Source organism: Ipomoea nil, unplaced genomic scaffold, assembly GCF_001879475.1.
Source record: "Ipomoea nil cultivar Tokyo-kokei standard unplaced genomic scaffold, Asagao_1.1 scaffold1932, whole genome shotgun sequence".
Taxonomy (NCBI): Eukaryota; Viridiplantae; Streptophyta; class Magnoliopsida; order Solanales; family Convolvulaceae; genus Ipomoea; species Ipomoea nil.
The window spans coordinates 761,066-783,236 of NW_017618360.1; the positions used below are offsets into that span (position 1 = coordinate 761,066).

Sequence of the window (22,171 nt, forward strand, 5' to 3'; positions counted from 1 at the left end):
ACACCCAAATAGATAGTAGTATTAAAGGGTAACTTGAGTCGCGAGTAGAGAGAACGAAAATTATATTAGTGAGAAATGAATATATGTTTTTGCATTAGAAATGCATTGAGTTTGATAGTGAGGTTATGAGCAATCTAACATAGGCTCAATTTATTTTGAAAATCAATGAAGATTTAAACACGTGAAGGTCTTCGATGTGGAAAACTAGTTTATAAATTACTCTTAAAAAGATTAAAGAAAATAACGAGTTATAAAATTATCTCGCCCTTCAATTTTTAAAGCACTTTAAGAAGTAACAGGTTATGGTTGACATTACATTTTTTGTGTAATTTGTTAGTTATTATACAATAAGGGGTGAATGTGCACCATAAAAATTATGATTATGTTATAATTAATAAAGTACTATAAATTAAATAATGAATTCTCATCATGTACTATACTGATATATACATACGACTATACGAGTACATAATAATATATGATTCTTTCATTTCAAACTAGCATGCGATGTTGTTAGCAGAATATAAGGTGATAAAGATGATGAGAACCAATGTCAGGAAGGGGTGAATGGCCGTGGTTGTCGAGGACGACGAAACCTGCGAATAATCCGTCGTCATTACATACTTCTGGTCGGCGGTTTCTGCGCCCGGCGGCGAGCGTATTGCGCCGGTGGGGCAGAAGACGATGGCGTATTCCGAAGCTTTGCAGGTGAAGGTGCTGGTGCCGTCGTCAAAGGCGTAGCTGTAAGCTCTGGGACAAGCCCGCTTGAAGATGGCTGAATAGAACGACGGCTTGCAGGTCGTCGGATTCGCAAACTCGCCGCTGCAGCAGTATTGCGCTAGCCCGAATGCTTCGCAAGCGCTCTTGCACCCAACTACTTCGCCGTCGCCGCCGCCGCCGTACACTTGAAGCTCTTTCGGACAACCTGCAAACAGTACCGTTCATATATAACCTCATTTAATTTAAGAACATATATATATACACTACTGGAAATTATGGAATTTTCAATCACTTGAAAGTGATCTTAAAACAAATGGAAAGTAAAAGATAGTCAAAAATAGTAATAAATATTTTTTTCAGATGCCAAAAGTGATCGAAACAGGGTCTTCGACATGATTTAAGATCTGATCGGAAATTCCACAATTTCTAGTAGTGTTATATATATATATATATACTATACTATACCCATGTTGAGATTGGAAAGGCAGCCGGTGGCATTGCATCCTCCGAGCACTCCCTGCGGGGCGGCGACCATGGGGAGGTTGTAACCGTCGACGATGCTAACATCGTAGAAGTCTTTAACGTCCCCTTGGCCGAGCGTTATCTCGAAGAGGGAGGCGGGCGGGGTGGCGCCCATGCCGCCGCATTCCAGCTTCCCTTGACAATCCCCGGTCTGACAAGAACCAACGCCGGTGGCGTCAAAGCTACACCCAGTCCTAGCCCAAATGCGGCCGGACCACCCCGCCGCGCTCGGGATCTTGACGCTCTCGCCGGAGTCCAATTGAAACCCCGTCGTCGGAAGCGGAGGCGCCCCGGAGCCGGACAGCGTCGCCGGCCATATCGTAAACGGGCAGTTATTGGTAACGGTAAAAGTAGAGGCCGCGAAACCGCAAGAGAACAATGCCGCAGAGATGATGATGAGAAATAATGGGTTCCGAGACGCAAAGACGACGACCAGCATAGTATTATGGTTTCTTGTTTACACGGCGGCGCAGTGGCAGAATATGAATCCCGGAGGCGTATTTGTACCGGGAAAGATTCCAGAGAAATTCATCTCATCTATCTGCCGCAAGATAACACGTATGGGATGGGTTTAGAATTTGGAGAAGCAATTCCTTTCTTGGGATGATCTTTGATTGAAAGCAATTAAGATAAGAACTGATATTGATGCACAGTCCGATACAGAGAATCATCAGATTGCCTCTTGGATCTGCGAATTATATATCTTAGCTTGGAAGTGAATCAATGGTCACCATAATGCAAAAAGGTGACCATGTTGAAAAGCTAAAGGTTATCCTAAGATTCCCTACCAAATTCTAGTACCTAACCTGCAACACTATACAGTTTAAGAAGCCTCTACTACTTCCACTGTTTTAACAATTTGTATTCACCATTTATAGTTAACTTCAACTGTTAGTTATTTTCTTCATGAATTTAATTAGAAAAAAAAATTGGAATGAGATAAATTAGTCAAAGTTACCGAGTATTATATTTGACAAATTAATGAAATTATAGAATGAACCAGATTCTATCTTGCATTGTAGGTCTAAAATAGCTTTCACATCATGTATTTATGGTTAACATAATATGTTAACTACAGATAAATAATTTATTGTTAAAATATTATGTGTTTGCAGTTAATATTTTATGCATTTATAATTATTATATTATGTATCGGTAGTTAATTCAATTTAATCTATTAATTTTAGGTTGTCAAGTGTAAACATACCATTTTTATCCATGATATAATAATTGGCTATAACTGATTTGTTCAAGTAAAAAAAATCAATAAGCCCCTTCTATTGGCAAATTATGTTGTGCATCCGTATGCACCATGCATGGTGCATACGGATGCAAAAACGACGTCGTTTTATTAAAAACGCGCGTCTCCCCTTAAAAAAAAAATCAGGTTCGATTCTCAGCAACAACATATGAACTAAAATTCCAGAATCTATGAACTATAATTCCAGAATCTATGAACTAAAATTCCAGAATTTAATATATGAACTAAAAATTCCAGAATCTATGAACTAAAATTTCAGAATCGATAAACTGTAATTCCAGAATCGATGAACTATAATTCCAGAATCAATGAACTAAAATTCCATAATGAATGAACAACATAATGTTGTTACTGGGAATCGAACCTGATTTTTTTTTTAAGGAAAGACGTGCATTTTTTATAAAACGATGTCGTTTTTGCATCCGTATATACCATACATGGTGCACCGTATGCACCATGCATGGTGCAACGGATGCACAGTATAACTATCCCCTTCTATTGGTGTGCAAAATAACCAGACCAATTGAAAACTCGTGGATTAATAGTCAAATCGTCAGAAAAATTCATTTATTGGTTAGGTAGTTAAAAAAAAATGAGTTATTTCAATTTTTTTAAATATCGATAAAAAATCAATGATTAACCCAATAAAGAAAAGTTTGCTGTGGGAGAGACAAAAGTTACTAGCTGATTTCATAACATAGTTAGTTTATCAATCAATTCTTACTTATTTGATTATTATTAACTGTTTAATTTGATTAAATAATTGTTTAATAATTAGTTTTTTGAGGAAAAATTATTTTACATATAATTAACTATTAATTAATAAATAATTTACTAAATATCTTTTTACGATCAGCTAATCTTATCAACTAGTTAAACTCACTAACAGCTATTAGCTAACAACTATTTACCAAACACCATACTATCTAACAGTCCAAGGTAAATACTAACGTTTTTTAAGCCCAATTAACATTGTATTAACATTCTTCTGGGCTTTAACCTTGGGTTTGTATGATTTGGGCAGCCCAAGTGTAGCTAATGTATACATGGGCTTTTACAGGCTACCCGGATAAAATAAAGGCCCAAATATTATATCTACATTCTTTCTACAACTCCTTCACAGCTTTAAGTTTCGTCACTCGTAAATTTATCATGCATTAGTTTATTGATACCCTAAACGGCGCTACGGCTATCGACGATTCGGCAGACTGCGCCTCCCCCACCTTCACTCGCACAATCAATCATACATCTGTTTGGTTGAATTCTCGATTTTCCGTCACTGAAGCGCTGGACAGCGGACGTAGCAACCACTTAACGCCGGGCAACATCTCGCAGTTTCCACTTTTCCGGTGACTCGTGAGGTAACTAGGTAAGAGGCTTCTCCTTATTTTGAACTACGATTAAGGCTAGGGGTGAGCAAAATATCAGTTCACTGAGTCACAAAGTAAATTTTTAATTTTTAAATATTAAAATTAAAAGGGATTTCATACATTCATGGCGACTCTCTAGATTTCATACATTGAATTTTTTACATATTTCATACAAAATCGTATCTTGTTCACGGGACTCTTATTGTTTAGTGTTTGAAAATTAATTCTGGAGCCTTGACAGTGCGTTATTGTGTTTGAAAATTTTAAGTTTTCTTTAATTGTTCGTTAATATTTTTTATTTATTTATTTTTTTTTTTGTAAATTTTTAAGAAATAACGAATGGAGACACTGTGTTTGTATCACTCTGTTTGAGAAAATTGATTCTGGAGTATAAGTGTGTAAATTTTCAAACGGTGTGTATCATGGTCAGAGGCGGACCTGCCAGGGGTAGCTGCCCCCAGCCCAAAATTATTCAGCCCAAAACGACTTCCTTTTGGGGCTGTTATATATATATATATATATATATATATATATATATATATATATATATATATATATATATATATATATATATATATATATATATATATATATATATATATATATATATATATATATAATTTTTTTTTTTTTAAATTCATTTGCTTGCTGTGGACTTGCGTGAGACGCCACCAGTCCACCACCGTTCTTCTCTTCTCTTCCGTTTGCGGTCTCTCTCAGCCACTCACCTCTCGTCTCTGCCGGACTTCTCGTCGCTCTCTGCCTCCCGTCGCCGTCTGCCCTCAGCCTCTTCAGCGCCACCGCCCACCACTCCGTTGCCTCGCAAAGTCGCAACTGCCAGCCGCCAGGTAAGGTTCAACTCCGTGTCTCCGTTCTCCGTCCTTCTCAGTTCTCACCCTTTGTTTGTTTAATTTGCTTTAATTTGCTGGTTTAATTTATGTTCAAATGTTCAATTCTTGCCCTAAATCCTAATTTGATTTATGTTTGCCCTAAATCCTAATTTGATTGAATTTAGGCATAATCTGATAATTTTTTATTTAGCTATTCTCAAATGAGGAATGAGGAATGAGGAAATTTTTGATAATGGAAGATGAATTAGAGGGAGGATTCGTTATTCATTTAGTTGCTGAAGCAACAAATGTTCCCTGGTTTTCAGAAGGGGAATATAATGGTTGATTATACATGATGATTCTTGTCATATGTAAACAGTATGTCTGTATTATTCTGTGAGGAATGAGGAAATTTTAGATAATTTCTAATTGGCATAATCTGAATAATTTTGGGGGAATTGGGGCTAAAAAAAATTTGCTTTAATTTGAAATCCTAATTTGTTCAAATGAGGCATAATCTGAAAATGAGTAATTGGCATAATCTGTTGTTCAAATCCTAATTTGTTCAAATGAGGAATGAGGAAGCAATCTGAATATTGCTACTGTATAATCTGAATGTCTCAATTATAATTGGCATAATCTAAATATTGCTACTGTATTATTCTGTGATTTCTTAATTCTGCAAATTATGTTGGTTGTCAATTTGTCATGAATAATGAATTATATGTTAATATGTTATTCGTTTGTTGGAAATTTGGTTCAGTTATGAAAATTTTTTTAAAAAGAAAATCAACTTTTGAGGATTCATCTAGTCAGGGTAGTCCCGAAGTGTCAAGTGCAAGGCCTCGTATCGAATTTAACATAGATGAACTTGAAGTTGATCCGGCTAAAAGGAAAAGTATTTATGAGTATCATATCAATAATAGAGATATTGTGCGACGAAGATATCTACATTATAATATATTTTGTATTTTAACTATCTTATCTGTATTTGAACATTTTTGAATTTATTTTCCCTGTGCTTCTTTGCCCCCCACTGAAGAAAAATCCTGGGTCCGCCACTGATCATGGTATGTTTAAGTGTTTAACTAGTATAATTTTTCTGTAACCAAGTTGTAGCATTTACTTGGGTCAATTTTGGTATGTTATGATGGTCAAAATTTTCAATCCGTGCTCACCCCTAACTAAGGCAATATTAACTGCTTTCGGTGTAAGGAAGAAACCGTATGCTTTTATCACAAAAAAGTTCAAATGCTTAACCTTTTTCTGAAATTTGAAATTAGGGTAGTGGCTGCAGACATTGCCAGTGACCTGAAACCGAAACGATACAGCCATACAGGTATGAAGTTATTTGAAGGTGACGACGATGATGTAGAGAAGCTGAACAAAATCGAGATAAACAAGGAGTTTGCTCGCCGATTCGAGCACAACAAGAAGAGAGAGGACCTGCAGAGATTCGAGGAATTGAAGAAGAAGGGTCTTGTCGATGAAGATGACTCAGACGAGTCAGAAGATGATGATGACGAGGAAGACTTTGGTAAGCCAATTAGTGAAAAAGACGCAGAGTTCTTTAATGCTCTAATTAAGATCAGAAACAAAGACCCCATTTTGCAAAACAAAGATGCTAAATTATTTGAGTCTGAATCTGAGTCCGAGCCTGATTCTGAGGCTGATGATAAGAAGAAAGAAAAGGCTAAGAAGAAGCCAATGTATTTGAAAGATGTAGTGTTTAAGCATTTGGTAGAGGAGGGGCCGGAGTTCGAAGATGAAGATGAAGAGGGTAAGGATAAGAAGAAGGTGACGACATACTCAGAGGAGCAAGAGGAGCTGAGGAAGGAGTTCCTGGATGCAGTAGAGAACATGGAGATGGATAATGAGCAGGATGGAGAGGACTTCTTTAAGGTAAAAGAGAGAGGTGATCAGGATGTTGAGGATGACGACGGCGACGATGGGGAGTTCTCCAAGAAGTTGGATGAGTATTTTGGGGAGGATGATAAGTTAGATGAGAATGACCGGTTTCTGAAAGATTATTTCAGGAATAAAATGTGGATGAATAGTGATGAGAAGGGTGGCAAGGAAGATCATGAGGGATTTAAATTATCAGAGGATGAGGAGGAGATTGAGAAGCAGGAGGATTTTGAGAGGGATTTCAATTTCAGGTTTGAAGAGAATGCTGGTGATAGGGTATTGGGACATGCAAGGAAAGTAGAGGGTTCGGTAAGGAAGAAAACCAATGCAAGGAAATTGCAGAGGGAGAGGAAGGAAGAGAGGATGGCAAGGGAAGAGGAGGAGAGGAAGGAGGAGTTGAAGCGACTGAAGAATTTGAAGAAGAAGGAGATGAGGGAGAAGCTTCAGAAGATTAAGGAGATTGCAGGGATTGGAGAGGATGGGGATTGCTTGTTAGATGAGGATGATTTGGAAGAGGAATTCAATCCAGAGGAGTATGATAAGAAGATGAAGAATGCATTTGGAGAGGCTTACTATGAGGCAGAAGATGTGAACCCTGACTTTGGGAGTGATAGTGATGAGGATGCAGATGAAGGTGATCTTGAAAAGCCTGATTTTGACAAGGAGGATGAGTTACTTGGGCTTCCAAAGGGATGGGATGAGACGAATCAGCCACGTGATGGGTTTTTATCAATTAGGGAAAGAATTTTGAAAAGCCAGGAAAATACAGGCGAAGAGCACGAAACAGTAGATGATCAAGTAGATGAAGAAGATGGGGTGTCCAAAGAAGGTAAGCGGAAAAAGAAGCGAAGGAAGACTAGTGTTGTCATGCAGGCAGTTAAGGATCAATTAATGGAGGAATATTATAAGTTAGATTACGAGGATGTGATAGGTGACTTAAAGACTAGGTTTAAGTATAAACCTGTCAATGCTAAAAGATTCGGCTTGAGTACTGAGGAGATGTTAATGTTGGATGACAAGGAGTTGAATCAATATGTACCTCTAAAGACGTTGGCAGCATATCGAGACAAGGATTGGAAGGTGCCCCGAGCTAAGAGACACCAGCAAAAGCAGAAAATTAAAGAATTAATTCAGGGGAAGACACTAGACAACAGGAAGAATGAGAAAAAGAGGCCAAGAGATCAGGAAACTACAATAGTGGCAAATTATACGGAAAATGAGAAACCACATTTGGAGGGATCAAATGGCGATACAAGCACTCTATCAAGGAAAAAAAGGAGAAAGATGCGTCTAGCTGAACTTAAGCCATCTCACCGGAGGCTTTTGGCATTTGGGTTCAATAAGAAGAAGTAGCATTTTGGCGAAACTAATTCATTGTGAAGGTAAGCACTTATTCTCAAAAGTTAATGTCCATTGCTTTAGTCTCTTTAGATGTTGTTACTGGCTTTAAACTTAAATCTGCATTACTATAAATTGAACCTTGATGGTTGTTCACTAGGTAATGAAGATTGAACTGGTGTCTCTCTCTTCTCTTGTGCTAAAAAATAAAATAATATGTTAAACTCTAAGGAAATGATTAAAGGATTTAAAGCTATGATCTTGCTGGCCATTGATCTAACCCATTTTTATCTGTATTTGTGAATCTTAAAGTTGCTCTTTACTAAACAAGACCTATATCTTTGTTCCATATTTAAATGGAAAGTCTTTACAATAAACATCGTTTTGTTTTCTTAATCTTTTCGCTCAAAATTCTGCAGGGTTTGGTCAACTTTACAAACTAATTGGCTCCTTGTCAAGAATCAGAGCAGACTACTAAGTGATTTCTGCAGAAGCACAACTGAAATTTTCCATTTTCTTCATGCTATATCAAATTTCATACAGCAACTTGTCCTCTTGAAGTTAGTATTTGCTTGGGGATGCAAAATTTTGTTCTTGAGTAGCTTCTATATCTGAATTGTGGGGATTGTTTGCCCTTTCATAGTTGGTTTTTTGTTGTTGTTGGGATGGTTGTCGTAGATAGACTTTGTAGCAGGCTCTTCAGAACATTAAAAGAATGCTCTATTCTCTTGTGTCCTTTTAACATTATTGTACCCTCTGTCTTTTATACGTCTGGTTCTATTCTTGTATCAAGAGGATGAGTGAATGGATTGTATTCAATAACAGTAATGCCGTAGAAGTATATACAAATACAGAGGTTCTAACTGACAGATAGAGTCCTAGTGATACTGAACTACGGGAGTCCTATTACGCCCCAGCAAGCTTAAGGTGGTATAGACACAACATTAAGCTTGTCACACGACTCATACTGCTTAGTAGACAACGGTTTACTGAAGGTGTCAACAATCTGATTTGTGTAGACACAAAATGAACCTGGAGATTACCCGAGGCTACCTTGTCACGAACAAAATGATAATTGACCTCAACATGCTTCGTGCTAGCATGAAAGATTGGGTTGGCACAGAGGTAGGTCGCACCCAATTTATCACACCACAGCGACAGAGGACCAGGCAAGGGTAAGCCAATCTCATTCAGAAGGGACACAACCCAAGTAACTTCAGCAGCAACATTAGCCAGACCTTTATATTTCGCCTTAGTAGACGAACGAGCAACTGTGCGTTGCTTGCGACCCACGAAACCAGATTACAACCAAGATAGACCGCAAAGCCACAAGTGGACTTGTGATCCACCAAATCACTAGCCCAGTCCGAATCGGAATAAGCATGCAACGACATCAACGGTGAAGCTCAAAGACGCAGCCCAAACTAAGTAGTGCCTTTAACATACTGCAAAACCATTTTAAGAAGCACCCAGTGCGGGTGCGCCACAGAGGGAGAGTGCATGTACTGATAAAGGCAGTTAAAGGCATAAGACAAGTCGGGGCGCGTAACAGTCAAATACTGGAGGGCACCCGCCAAACGCCTATATTGAGTAGGATTGTCAAACGGATCATCAGAAGACTCACCAGAAAAGGGCCGCCGAAACAGGCGTAACAAGAGGCTTACAATCCTCCATACCAGCCCGCTTAAGAATATCCGCCATGTACCTGTGTTGAGAAAGAATAAAGCCCCCATCTAGCGGAACCGTCTCAATTCCGAGAAAGAAACTCGATGTCCCGAGATCTCGAATCTTGAAGGTTGTTGCAAGACGCTTCAACAAATCAAACAATAGAGCTGAATCACTGCCCATGAGCAGAATATCGTCAACATAGACAAGCAAAAACACTTGTGCCCTGCAACAAAATAATAAAATAACGATACATCAGTCTTAGAGGCCTTGAACCCCACAAAGAGAAGAAAATCATGTAAGCGCTTGAACCAAGCCCGCAGAGCCTGCTTCAAACCATAAAAAGATCGCTACAACAAACAAACGTGATCTGGGTAACTCGGGTCAACATAGCCAGGTGGCTGCTTCAGGTAAACCAGCTCAGCCAAATGCCCATTTAAGAAAGCGTTGTGAGCATCTAGCTTCCAAAGAAACCATCCACGAGACAACGCCAAAGAGCAATAGGCGAACCGTGGTGGGCTTGACCACCGGGCTGAAGGTGTCGAAGAAATCCTCCCCTGCTATCTGATTAAAGCCTTTAGCAACTAGTCAGGCCTTATACCTTTCAATGGACCCATCCGCCTTGCGCTTGGTCCGGAAGACCCACTTGCAGCCAACTACATTCATACCGGACTTGGCCAGGACAAGCTGCCAAATTTGATTGTGAAGTAGCGCATTAAATTCCTCGTCCATTGCGGTCCGCCACTCAGGATGCAAAACGGCATGAGAATAACACGAAGGATCACCCACCAACAGGGCCTGGAGCGGCGAATTATGTTCCATATGTTGAAGTAACATCGGATGAGACCGAGGCGGCGACGGACCCGCCTTGCGACGCCCGCGTCTAGGGGCGACAACCGGCACAGACGAACCCGAAGAACCACCACCTAGAGACGGCAAAGGAGGCAAAGGCAACAAAGGAGGCATCATCGGCGCATCAGACGACCCAGGCACCAACCGGCTAACACCCCAAGGAACAACACTGTCAGAAGAAGCAACCTGCAAATGAGAAGGCCTGGCCGCCTGGCAAAGGGAAAAACACCCTCATCAAAACAAACACGATGGCATATAAACAATTTACCTGTATCGAAGTCTATGCACCAGTAACCACGAAACGAAGAGGGATAGCTCAAGAAAATGCACGGAGCTGACCGATAAGCAAACTTATGCTTATTATATGACCGTAGATACAGAAAACAGGCACCCAAACACTCAAAGATAAGAGTATATGGGCTCAGAATTGAATAAACGACTATGAGGGCTATGAGAATTGGTTCAAATGGTTTGCAATTTCATTTCATTTTTATATTAAACAATATAAAAAGTGTTAGTGAAATGTTATTTAATACCAAACCTTTTTTCACCAATAAGTCTAAATAAAAATATCAATACGGATTGGAGTATTAAAATTACTCTTTGCTCCTTAATAAAATATTAACTAAAGTAAGAAGAAAAAAGTATTCCATCTTTAAATAATAAACATGTAGAAATGGTGTGTTTGTTTCAACATTGAACTTGTTCTAGTCTGGGTGTGATTGAGTGGCAATGATTCATCCATCCTTAATTAAATGCTCAAAGATTCAATTATTGTCTTTAGGTATAGAGCAATTTTAAATTTCTAGATTAGCCGTCTTACCTAATAACGGTGCTTACAGTTTTTCTAATAAAGGGGCTAGCTGTCCCATCTAAAAGCTACAAGCCTGCCTACAATTCTCAGCAGCGGAATTAGTCACTATGTCCGACTGTGAAAACCTTGGATACACTTGGAAAAAAAAAAGCATTGAACTTGTTGCCAGCGGCCAACTTACCACCCACCCAACAAAGGTAATGGGATCCATGACTTCTACTCAGCAATTCACTACAATTGGTCTACAGTAGCACATGAATTTAGATAAAGTAAAACTTAACTTTATTATTCCATTTAATTATGATTCTAATTTTAATTAACTTTTGAAAATATAATATTCTATATAAAATTAGATCAATAATTTTGAAAAGAAAAATTAGAAATGGATACAATTTATAGCGTATTACTATGAATCAGTATAAAGCATTAAAGCAAACTCCTTATTTTAAGATTTCAGCATAAACAAGTTGTGGAAATGCGGAATTCATTTAAGGCTGCCATTTATTATCTATTTAACAACCACAGTAGTATCACGCAGACCCGTGTAACTATCGGACTCTTTTGTTTACACCGCTATCATAGTATCATATCATCTCCTGGAAATTTCCATCTGATCTGATCTTCCGTATAGCATTTAATTTCTTTTTCTTGTGTGTTTGTGTAAGAAGAAAAGGGAGTATGGAAAAACGGGTTCTTGATTACGTGTTAGTCCCGTCGGGGCTTTTAGTTATGGTGTCTTATCACCTATGGCTTCTGTGGCAGATTAGGAATAACCCCAACCGCACTGTCATCGGCGTCAATGCAATCAACCGCCGTTTCTGGGTCCGCGCAATGATGGAGGTTTGCCCCTTTCTTCTCCTTATTACCATTCATTAGAGTTTCTTTCATTATATTTGATCCTCTATATATATATATATATATATAGGATGTGTCGAAGAATGGGGTTCTAGCAGTTCAGACTTTCAGAAACAATATAATGGCGTCGACGCTTTTAGCGTCGACGGCGATAATGCTGAGCTCCCTCATCGCCGTCTTGATGACGGGCTTTAACAACGACCGCTCCATGACGTTTGTGTTCGGCGACAACAGCAGTCTAAGCGCATGCATAAAGTTCTTCTCGATACTGGTTTGTTTCCTGGTGGCGTTTCTGTTCAACGTTCAGTCAATAAGGTACTACAGTCACGCCAGCATCCTGGTTAACGTTCCTTACCGGAAAATAATGGAGGGATGGGAAGCTCCGGCTAACCAGTACCGGTGTGTGGTGACGTCGGAGTACGTAGGGAGGACCGTGAATAGAGGGAGCTATTTTTGGTCTCTGGGGCTCAGGGCATTTTACTTTTCTTTTCCCCTCTTTTTGTGGATCTTTGGACCTATTCCTATGTTCTTATGTTGCATCGTCCTGGTCTTCATGCTTTACTTTCTGGACGTTACGGTGGAGTTTCGGTTCGTGCCTTCTACAACAAATGACGAGGATGTGGAGAACAAGTTGTAACTATAGATTCATTGGTGTAATGCTAAATGGCCTGTTGAGCATAAAATATATAAACGCAATCCAACTATCAACTTAAGCTTTTAATTGAAATGGAGCACATGCTTCAATTTAACATACTACTGTAACTCACTTTTTAAGTCTACCGGTGGCTGTAGGATTTTATGAAAAACGCCGTGGGATTCAATCTTAGTTGAATCCAGTCTTATTATTTAATTAATCTATGTTATCATAAGACAGGTTTCTTTCGGATTCCCCATAGTTGTTTACTATTTCTAAATTTCTAATTTCTTTTCGGTAATTTATGTATTATACTGTTATTACGTACAATGGCGGTGAGAATATATTACATATCAGACAAGAAATTGATACTGCATTTAATGCAGTTCATCGGAATCTATAAAAATTTGCGTATTGAAACTGCAATTAATGAAGTTGATCGGAAGCTTTAAATACTTATGAACGTATCAGGCTCCACTTACCTGTTTGCGGTGGTTGCTCATCCATCGGCGAGGAAGTCGATACTCTGTCATATGAAAAATAGAAAGAAAAAAAAAAAGGAATACGAAATTACGTACAACAGCTCAATGGTATATAAGAAGGAAAGTGATTCCTCCCCTTCATCAATCCTTAAAGCAACCCCAATAAGGGGTTCATACCTAACTTTTGAAATAGTAAAGTTTGGCTGCTCAATTTTTGACAAATGGAAATGGCAGATTTTCTGATTTTGAAGTTCCTTTCTCATGCAAGAAACAAAGATTTTGTCAGAAAGTGGAGATAAAATGACAGATTGTGGACCTACCAATTGGGGTTCATACGTAGTATGTTTATTTTAATTAAGTTTGGAGTACGTATGATTATTTTAATTAAGTTTGGAGATAAAATGGTATGGTGTGTCCACAAAAAATTGTGAAAAAATTTAAAATTAATGAGAATTTTTTTTTTTTTTTTTTTGTAATTGAGTGAGATAATGAATAGTTAGGTGAATGTTAGATCCCACAAAAAATGAGGAAAAATTCTCAACTATTGAGGATGCCTTGATTGAAGTAGCATCATGACATTGTATTCCGAGTAATGACAGCATTATTTATTCGAGATGCCTTTACGCCGTCACTTCGGAACTTACCTGCCTTCATCTGTCTCTACATTATTTAACATTAGACAGTTTTATTCGACTTTGTTTTCCTCCTACCACATGAAGCAAAAGTACTTTAAGCCAGCTAGGTATAAAGTTCAGCGAGCATGCCAAATAAATATAGACATATACGATATATATATCGCATCAAATATATACGTGGGAAATACAATTGAGGAAGGTACTTTATGCCGAGGCAGAAAGTCATGCACTGCACTAGTATTAATAGCTATTGGCAAGCCACGAAATACATCTGAGCTCAAGGGATGATGAACACCTAGCTGTTAAGTTACATCTGATGCTTTCAATTTAAGCTTCAGGTTACCGGCTTGAACTACGACTTCATCTCGAGAAGAATCCACTTTTAGGACAAGAGCTTTCCTGCCTAGGGAAACAATATGCACTGCATCACCCACGTTGGGAAGTCCAGCCCTCTTTTGCGCTGTACACATCAAGCAAGCAATTGCCACTTAGCCAAAGGCGAAAGAATACCATTCATTTGAATTTGATGAAGACATTACCTGAAACACGTGGCTTTAAGTTGTTGACTGCGCTCTCAGCCATGGTGGTAGCTTCACATGTTTCGATTTCCAATGTCTTGTTAGTATTGTCACTTTCCAATGCTGAAGTGTACTGTCCGTTGTTTGAATTTGTTTCAGAAGGTTGCCTAGGAGATGCACGAAATTGTCGTGCTCTCCTGTGAAGTGCAGAGCGCGCTGCTGCTGCTACCCGAGACATTTCTTCTATCTTCCTGTATCTTTGTTCAATGCCATGCTCAGTGATTCTCTTTCTGGTGACAAGTAACTTCTGATGAAGTTCTCTTGAGACCCTGAACCAAATCAACAAATTAATTAATACTCTAATAACTCAGTTAGTTTATGATATGTCCAAGTCTAAGTATCAGTAGCAACTTACTTCAAGTAATGTTGAGCCTCGTGAATTTGCTCATGAAATTTCTGCTTAAATCTCTCCATATCAAGTATAACCTGCATCCACATTTCAGAAATATATATATAAAATAATAGACAAACAAGTGTAAAATGCACACATATGAACTAGTAGAGTGTAGTCTCTTTATCCTAAAAACTGGGCAATTGATCAAGAAACTCACAATACAAACTAATTGACCCAAGCAACACATGATAAATTAAAACAACCTATGCACAATCTGGCAACTAATTGTGTACAAATATTCATCTCCATAACTAAAAAGGCAATCTGGATATATACTCTCTTCCACTTGTCACTAGTCCCAAGTACACAAATATATGTTATTGTATGCAATTACCTCATTAATTTCTGCATTTGCTACTCCATAAAGTTCACGAGCATTATCCAGAATCACCTTTGGAATTCCAAGCCTTTCAGCAATATTGATTGCATTTGAACGTCCTGCAGTCAGATATGCTTCATTAGTTTTTGCTACATGACAGTATTTAGATGGCATAACTTCCGTGCATCACATGGGTAAATTACTAGTTATGGAGTACAAAAGAATGCTTCAGCCAAAGGCGGGACAACTACGAAAGGTCCAGTGGCATATTAGCGGAAGCAACAAGCTAAAAAGAGAACTACCTTAGAAGGTCAATAAGTGAGACATTGAAAGAGATAATATACAAGACCCACTGACTCTATAAAACAGAGGGGATATGAATAATTGAACAGAAGAATTCAGGGTGTGAAAGAAACTATCATTACAAAAATAACCTGGAACTCCCCAAAGAATCTTATAAGTTGGCTTCAGTTTCACTTCATCAAATTCCATACATGCATTTTCAAAGGCCTTATTACTGCCAATAATGTCAACAGCACATGGACATACACCATTAGAAAGGAAATCTTTTATACATACGAATATTTCTTCTGAAAAATCTAATACCTGTATTTAAGGGTCTTGAGTTCTCCATGATGTGTTGTAGCTATTGTCAGCAAAGTACCAGCTTCTGCAAAAGATTCTAGCAATGACATCCCCAACGCTGCTCCCTCCAAAGGATTTGTCCCTGCACCAACCTAGAACACATAAAAATAGCATTATGATCTTTATCACAATTAACAGCTCAATGCTTTTCTACAAAATTACTGACAAAAAAATAATCTAGAGAATGTAAATGAACTGCCAGCACATACTTCATCTAATAGCACAAGGGACATATTTGTTGAACAAGACTGGATTTTCTGCAAGATATAGAAAAAAAAAAATAGATGTGTATATATTAGAGAAAGGCAAGCTGTATGCAGTAAAACTGATAATTGTAATTGAAGAAAATATATGAAAACCTACACTAATTTGTTTTAGATGGCCAGAAAAAGTAGACAAAGACTGAGATAAGGATTGTTCATCACCAATATCAGCCAACACATAGTCAAACCAAGGGATCTTCACTGGTTCAGAAGATAGCACATAAAGGCCTGCAGCATAACAGTAAGGTCAAATATCTAAAGGTTTCTGCTGAAACAAAACAGAGAAACATCTAGCATTTATAGTTTTCGTGTGTACTCTGCCTGTTTATACTATTCCTCAATAAAAGAATCAGCTAATCTGTAAGGACTTAACCCCTAACTCTGAAAAGCTAGATGGGGAACTAAAACTAATCACTATTCATGCATATGCTTCTCTTGTATGAAACATGCAACTTCAAACAGAGTCATTTAACTTGGAGACACATAGGTACATGCAAGCATACATCAAGATAACCCCACCTTTGAAACACTTTGGTATTTTCCTGGATCAGAATCCTATATGATGAATTAGAACACAATTCTGTTACCTTATATCTGTCAAGAAAAAATTCACATCATTTTGATTGTGTAGTTTGATATGTTTTATCAAGAAGGTATACAGTATAAAATTATTAAAATACAAAATTTTAAAAAATTGTACTGCTAATGATTTGTATTTTTCATTTGCTATAGAAAAATTCTACCATGACCAATAATAAAAGAGAGATAATAGCCAAAGCAAAAGTACTTCATGTGTTTTTAAAACATTATTCTCCTCCAAAAATTCTTCATCCAAAGCAAACAACAGAATGACCAAAATTATAGGTCCTTTAATTCTAACTTGTATCTATGACAAGGTTTCAACACTTAATAGCATATTGTAATGTATTTCATCCAACAACCATGTCAAGATCTCAAAGAAACTGTCTTGAATTTCCCTTGTTTACTTAGTAAATAAAGCAAAAGAATACAAAAGTTCTCCTCACCCGACTTTGCCATCACAGCAGCCAACCCAAGAGTCTTCAAGCAAATGGTTTTTCCTCCAGTATTGGGGCCAGTAATGACCAGAACTTTAGTATTTTGGGCTATAAATATGTCAACAGGAACCGGGGGAGCTTGTTTAACTTTAGCAACCTGCATAAACAGGAATAACCTGCACCATTTATATTTCTAAGGAACTTATACATGCAAAATAGAATCAATTCTTAATGCTAAACAGCCACCTCCATCTCCAAGGATGATATGTCCAAATTTGATTCTTCACGAGTAACTCGCCCTTGCTGTTTCCTCCTCCTGATTTCCTAGGCATAGAAAGATCAATTGATTATTGGGAGATTTTCTTAAAAGAAAAAACAGTTGAACCATAGCAGTTCTCAGATATACACAATCAAAACTGTGTCGACGTACATATATATTGTGCTTGGTTGGCAAGCTTAACCTGCCTAGACAATTCAAATTGCTATAAGTATTATTAAAAATAGAATAATTGAAAATTACAATGACCCAAAGTTACAAAAGAAACATTCCCAATAGTCCTAGTTATTCTTCCAACCTGCCCAGTGATTCAATCAATGAACATAAAAGATGATCCACACAATTGAAAAGAATCCATGTAGATACAGTGTTAGCATCATTTGTGAGCATTAGCAGTTGGCATGTTTTGAAACTAAGAGCCATTAAAATCTGCAGATATTCTCGAAGTGATTACCCAACAACTTGTGCACCAGATAATGTTGAAATTGTTCCAAAGGATATAAAATAAACAGCTTAGTGAAAATATTCCACATTCAAACTAATGAAGTGCTTTCCTTTCTATCAAATGCACCTGAGAGTGAAAACAGATGGAAGGAAAGGCTTACAGCAGTGGCATTTCGGACATCTTTCATTGCCTTTTGAAGGTTCTGCCGATGCTTTTGAAGGAGTAAGGGATGATAGGCTTTTGGTAGATACAAAGTCCATTTTCCCTGAGATGTAATGGAAGTTCCATCCTCCAGCATTGCATCAGCAGCAACAGAGGTGCCCTTGTCTTGTGGCAAAAATAAATCAGGATATGCACCTCCAAGTGACAGGCTATACTGTGCTCGAGCATTAATCTATATATATATATTAGTCAAAATGAATGTTAGTGGTATCCTTAACTAATCAATGGAATAATATAAAACTAAATTAACAAAATGTGCTGCATGGAAACTGGAAAGGCAGAGACATACCAGAAGCCCAAAAACAATCAAGCTTCAAGGTCAATTAGGTCATACAATTTTAGTACAGATCAATATGTTAGTGGGGAAACATGGAGGAAACAACTAATTGCATGCAAAAGTTTGGTGCTTTTATATGGGATACCTACAGCATCTATTCCAACTATGATACTGAAAACATTTTCGATGTCATGAAGATCTTCTTGCATCTACAGTCCACAAGAAAATAAATAGAAAGAGACTTGGTCAGAAACCCATTACAAAATATTTATAAAAATAAAAATAAAAAAAAAAAGAGAGAAACAAATGACACTGCAAGATAGGGGGAACCTTCTTTGTTATCTTAAAGAGAACATCAGCCTCAGCCTTAGCCACAGATGCCCTTGCTTGTTGCAACTCATCATTTAATGCAACAGCTGGGAGAGGTTCGATAATACTTCCCATACCTGAACCGCTACAATAAACTACCAGTCTCAACATTATGCATAAATAATTACGTCATTGTAAACTAAAAGAGGCACAATTGTCTCACAAACCACATAAGAAAATAGTGTATTCCTTCTTATCGTTGCATTTGAAACTAAATATCCCATTCATATTAAATGCATTTTATTGGAAACATACTATGCTAGTATTATGTTACTTGATCTTGAAATCACATACTATTGCTCTGAATTGTTTCAAGCTTCAAATGCAGGAATAAAAGGTAAGAAAGGTACATGAGTAAAGAATTATTTACATGGGCAAAAAAAAAAGATAACTGAAATAGTTCAAATACCTTGACAACAGAAGCCCCTCAAAGCCCATTCGCTGAGCAGATCCTGATCTTATGCACCATCTGCCATCAACTGTGCTCACTTCCTGAGCCAATATTTGTAGAAGAGGCTATAAGAATTTGAAAGAAGATACATCTGATTGCAAGTGCCAAACTGTCAACTTTGAGGATTCTTTTTCATTTATCATCCAGGAGCCCAAATTTTCATAGTAATCATTGAAATTTTGAAGTGGTTTAGTGTGGGAAATACAGAGTTAGCACATCATGAAAAAAACAACATATTACCAAAGAGGATGTTTCCCTTGTTTCATTCCTAATCAAGGCCTCCATCAACTGGTACAACTGAATGGAGAAGAGGATTAAACAGATATTAGATAGTATAGTAAACATAGGAAATGTGGAACAGGCCTCCAAAATAAAAGTCAATTTTGATTACAACATCGCTACTGGGAGCACATAAAAATTAAATCCAGCAATGAATAATCATTACATAAAAAATATCATCCAACTCATGAGAAATATTATGGGCCCATTTACATCATTTCTCTAGTTTCTTATTTCTCCAATTTTCCAAAATCAATTTTTAAAAAAGAAGCTAAAACCGCAAAAAAAAAAAAAAACAAAAAAACAAAACAAAAAAAAAACAAAACAAAAAACAAAAGGGGAAAAAAGAAAGTTGAAAATGAGGGGAAAAAAGAAGAAGAAGAAGAAGAAAGTTGAAAGCCTGAAAACTATAAAAATAAAGGTTGAAAACACAGAAGAAAAAAAAAGTTAGAAAATGCAAAAATGAAATGGTGTTGAAATTGTTCCAAAAAAAAAACCAAAAAAAAAAAGGAAAAGGAAGCTGAATGCTGTTGCCAAGGATCAATGGAGAGACCTACTGTAGACACGTCAAGCTGATTTCCATTTCTTTAAATTGGAGAACTTATGAAATGGGTCATCCAAAATGTAGAAAAATGGAAATTTCTCCAACTTCCAAAGTATAATGTATTATTATTATCTATTTCTCCAGATAAATGGATCATTTCTCCAATTTACTAACGCACCCTATATGTCCATAGCTAAGAGATATTATAATCTCTGGTAATCCATGAATCAACTAAAACCATGCATTGAAATTGAAGCAAAGAGATTGAATAGTTACATAAATCTAATGATATCAACTATTCAAGAGCACAATTCTAGTATTGAAGGGAGAGGAACATGAAAGTGTACCTTTCTTTCAAGAAAACGAACTTGATCACGGGATTGTCTCAAAGTAGAGCTCTAAAACAGGAAGTGTTAATGTGAATAAAACAAGATGTATGGTAGCTACTTAGAAAGTACTAGGATATTAGTTGATGCAAGCTGAAGAGCATTGAGACAGTCTAGTGTCCAAAAGACAAGGCAAAAAAAAAGTTTAATGCTATGAAGAGAACACACCGCAGAATCCTTAACAGAGCCATCTTCATCAACCAATTGTTGTATGAAGCTCACTAATGATCGGCTTATCTCAAGTTCTACAATCTGCAAGCACAATATAAGATGACTGGATATCCATAAACACATAAGTGGTCAATGTCCAAGTAAAATGTCACTGTAAATGAACTGTACACTACCACTTCAGTAAGAGGCATGAAGCGCTGATACCAATCTGCATCTTGTTTAATTGCAGATTTAACATTTGACTGTAAATCTTCAGCAAACTGTAACAGAGCTGCAAGAGCAATGGCCTCACTCCCACTGACAGGAGAATCCCTACGTGCACATTGTATAGCAAGTTTCACCTTCAGCAACAATAAGCCGCACAATAATTTAGCATACATTGTGCACACTTAACAAAATTTCATTACAGGCTTACAGCATTAGAAACTGTACATTTCCAACTGCTCTTTTGTGATTTATAATCAATCGAATATACATTACTTCAAAGAAACCACGATGATAAGACATAGTGTATAAGAAACTGAAGCTACCAGCTCGATATCAAGTCCAGTAAACTCCATCATTGCACCGTATTTATGCATTTCCAAAGCAGCACTGGTTTCCTGTAACAGTGTAAGACTGTCTTCGTATGTTCGACTCAAATTCCACAATTGTTCCTAGAGAGAACAATCAACAATTACTTTCACGAAATTGCTAATCATATATTCATATATACAAGCGTAAACATCTGTGCATAAGTATTTATATATCCGACCTTGGTGGCTTCCTTGCCAAGTGAAGTGCCGGCGAAGGAGGCGACGGCATCGCAGACCTTGTCCCACTCGAGGATTCGGAGACTGTCGAGAACCACGGACGGTTGATCGGAGAGTGAAGACGGGGATTTCTGGAGGAAGGCTCGAACCTCGAACCGGAGCGACTTCCGATGAGTACTCCTGCAGTGAAAAACACCCTTGCTGGCTGATACGGAGAAAGTTGAGGCGGTGACGGCGGCGGAGCAGCTGCCGAGCACAGAGAGTGAGATTAGCATTCTGCATTTAACCGCATCACCAGCGCAGGGAATTGCAGAAACGCGGGAGAAATGATAATATCTTTATCTCCGTATCCAGTGGTTAAAAGTGGTCGTTCCACGTCAATTTCTCCATGGTGGGCTTTCTAACGGGCCTTATTGGGCTGAAATTGAAGCCCAATTTTAGCAGATATGCTGTAAACGGGTCCGGTTCGGTTGGTATCCAGCAAGATCCATATTCAGATCCAATATTGTGTGAATTTATTTACAATTTTGTCCCTTGAAGTTTCAGGATATGGCTAATAGTAAGTAATGATTTTAATATAAACATAAAATAATGTGAGGTAGTAAGAAATGGAAAGCAAGCTTAATTTGAAAAGTTAAGCTATTTTTCAATTAATATATTTTAAAAAAAATTGACATACGAGACAGAATCTTTTTAAAAAAGTTACATAAATTTAGGTCAAACAATTTTATAGTATCACTTACCTAAGTTGAAAAGAGTCAAACTTATTCTGTATGCACATCTATTTGCTTCTTTATAAATGTGTTTAACAAGACAATCTCAATATATACGTCACATCATAAATAACTACTTAGGAGGGAGAATGAAGCATGGACACCCTTTCTATCCCATACTTTT

The 22,171-nt window shown here is 37.5% G+C and overlaps 4 protein-coding genes across 5 annotated transcripts; 2 read left to right on the top strand and 2 right to left on the bottom strand.

Annotated features, from left to right (window-relative positions):
* Window positions 1-437: 437 nt before the first annotated feature.
* On the bottom strand, window positions 438-1,812 carry LOC109146570 (thaumatin-like protein 1b). Its single transcript, XM_019294242.1, has 2 exons — window positions 1,186-1,812; window positions 438-925 (listed from the first exon to the last, which is right to left on the bottom strand). Exons 1-2 carry the CDS (start codon window positions 1,679-1,681, stop codon window positions 498-500), a joined length of 924 nt encoding a protein of 307 aa, XP_019149787.1. The 5' UTR covers window positions 1,682-1,812; the 3' UTR covers window positions 438-497.
* Window positions 1,813-4,539: 2,727 nt separating this feature from the next.
* On the top strand, window positions 4,540-8,768 carry LOC109194107 (protein KRI1 homolog). The gene is made up of 3 exons (XM_019344997.1): window positions 4,540-4,721; window positions 5,987-7,993; window positions 8,369-8,768. The coding sequence occupies exon 2, from the start codon at window positions 6,045-6,047 to the stop codon at window positions 7,962-7,964; it is 1,920 nt and encodes a 639-aa protein (XP_019200542.1). The 5' UTR covers window positions 4,540-4,721; window positions 5,987-6,044; the 3' UTR covers window positions 7,965-7,993; window positions 8,369-8,768.
* A 3,061-nt stretch (window positions 8,769-11,829) lies between these two features.
* Window positions 11,830-13,316, top strand: LOC109194109. The gene is made up of 2 exons (XM_019344998.1): window positions 11,830-12,120; window positions 12,206-13,316. The coding sequence occupies exons 1-2, from the start codon at window positions 11,959-11,961 to the stop codon at window positions 12,770-12,772; spliced, it is 729 nt and encodes a 242-aa protein (XP_019200543.1). The 5' UTR covers window positions 11,830-11,958; the 3' UTR covers window positions 12,773-13,316.
* Window positions 13,317-14,019: 703 nt separating this feature from the next.
* LOC109194106 (endonuclease MutS2) lies at window positions 14,020-21,599 on the bottom strand. 2 transcript variants are annotated; one of them, XM_019344995.1, is made up of 20 exons: window positions 21,277-21,599; window positions 21,053-21,178; window positions 20,696-20,863; window positions 20,520-20,603; window positions 20,313-20,363; window positions 19,383-19,439; window positions 19,101-19,183; window positions 18,653-18,776; window positions 18,472-18,531; window positions 17,984-18,217; window positions 17,348-17,425; window positions 17,111-17,258; window positions 16,186-16,313; window positions 16,032-16,079; window positions 15,784-15,914; window positions 15,612-15,694; window positions 15,193-15,296; window positions 14,820-14,890; window positions 14,426-14,733; window positions 14,020-14,346 (listed from the first exon to the last, which is right to left on the bottom strand). In XM_019344995.1, exons 1-20 carry the CDS (start codon window positions 21,547-21,549, stop codon window positions 14,189-14,191), a joined length of 2,517 nt encoding a protein of 838 aa, XP_019200540.1. In that variant the 5' UTR covers window positions 21,550-21,599; the 3' UTR covers window positions 14,020-14,188. The 2 variants fall into 2 exon arrangements, with proteins under 2 accessions (XP_019200540.1, XP_019200541.1); XM_019344996.1 differs by having other exon boundaries at window positions 14,285-14,360.
* Window positions 21,600-22,171: the final 572 nt, after the last annotated feature.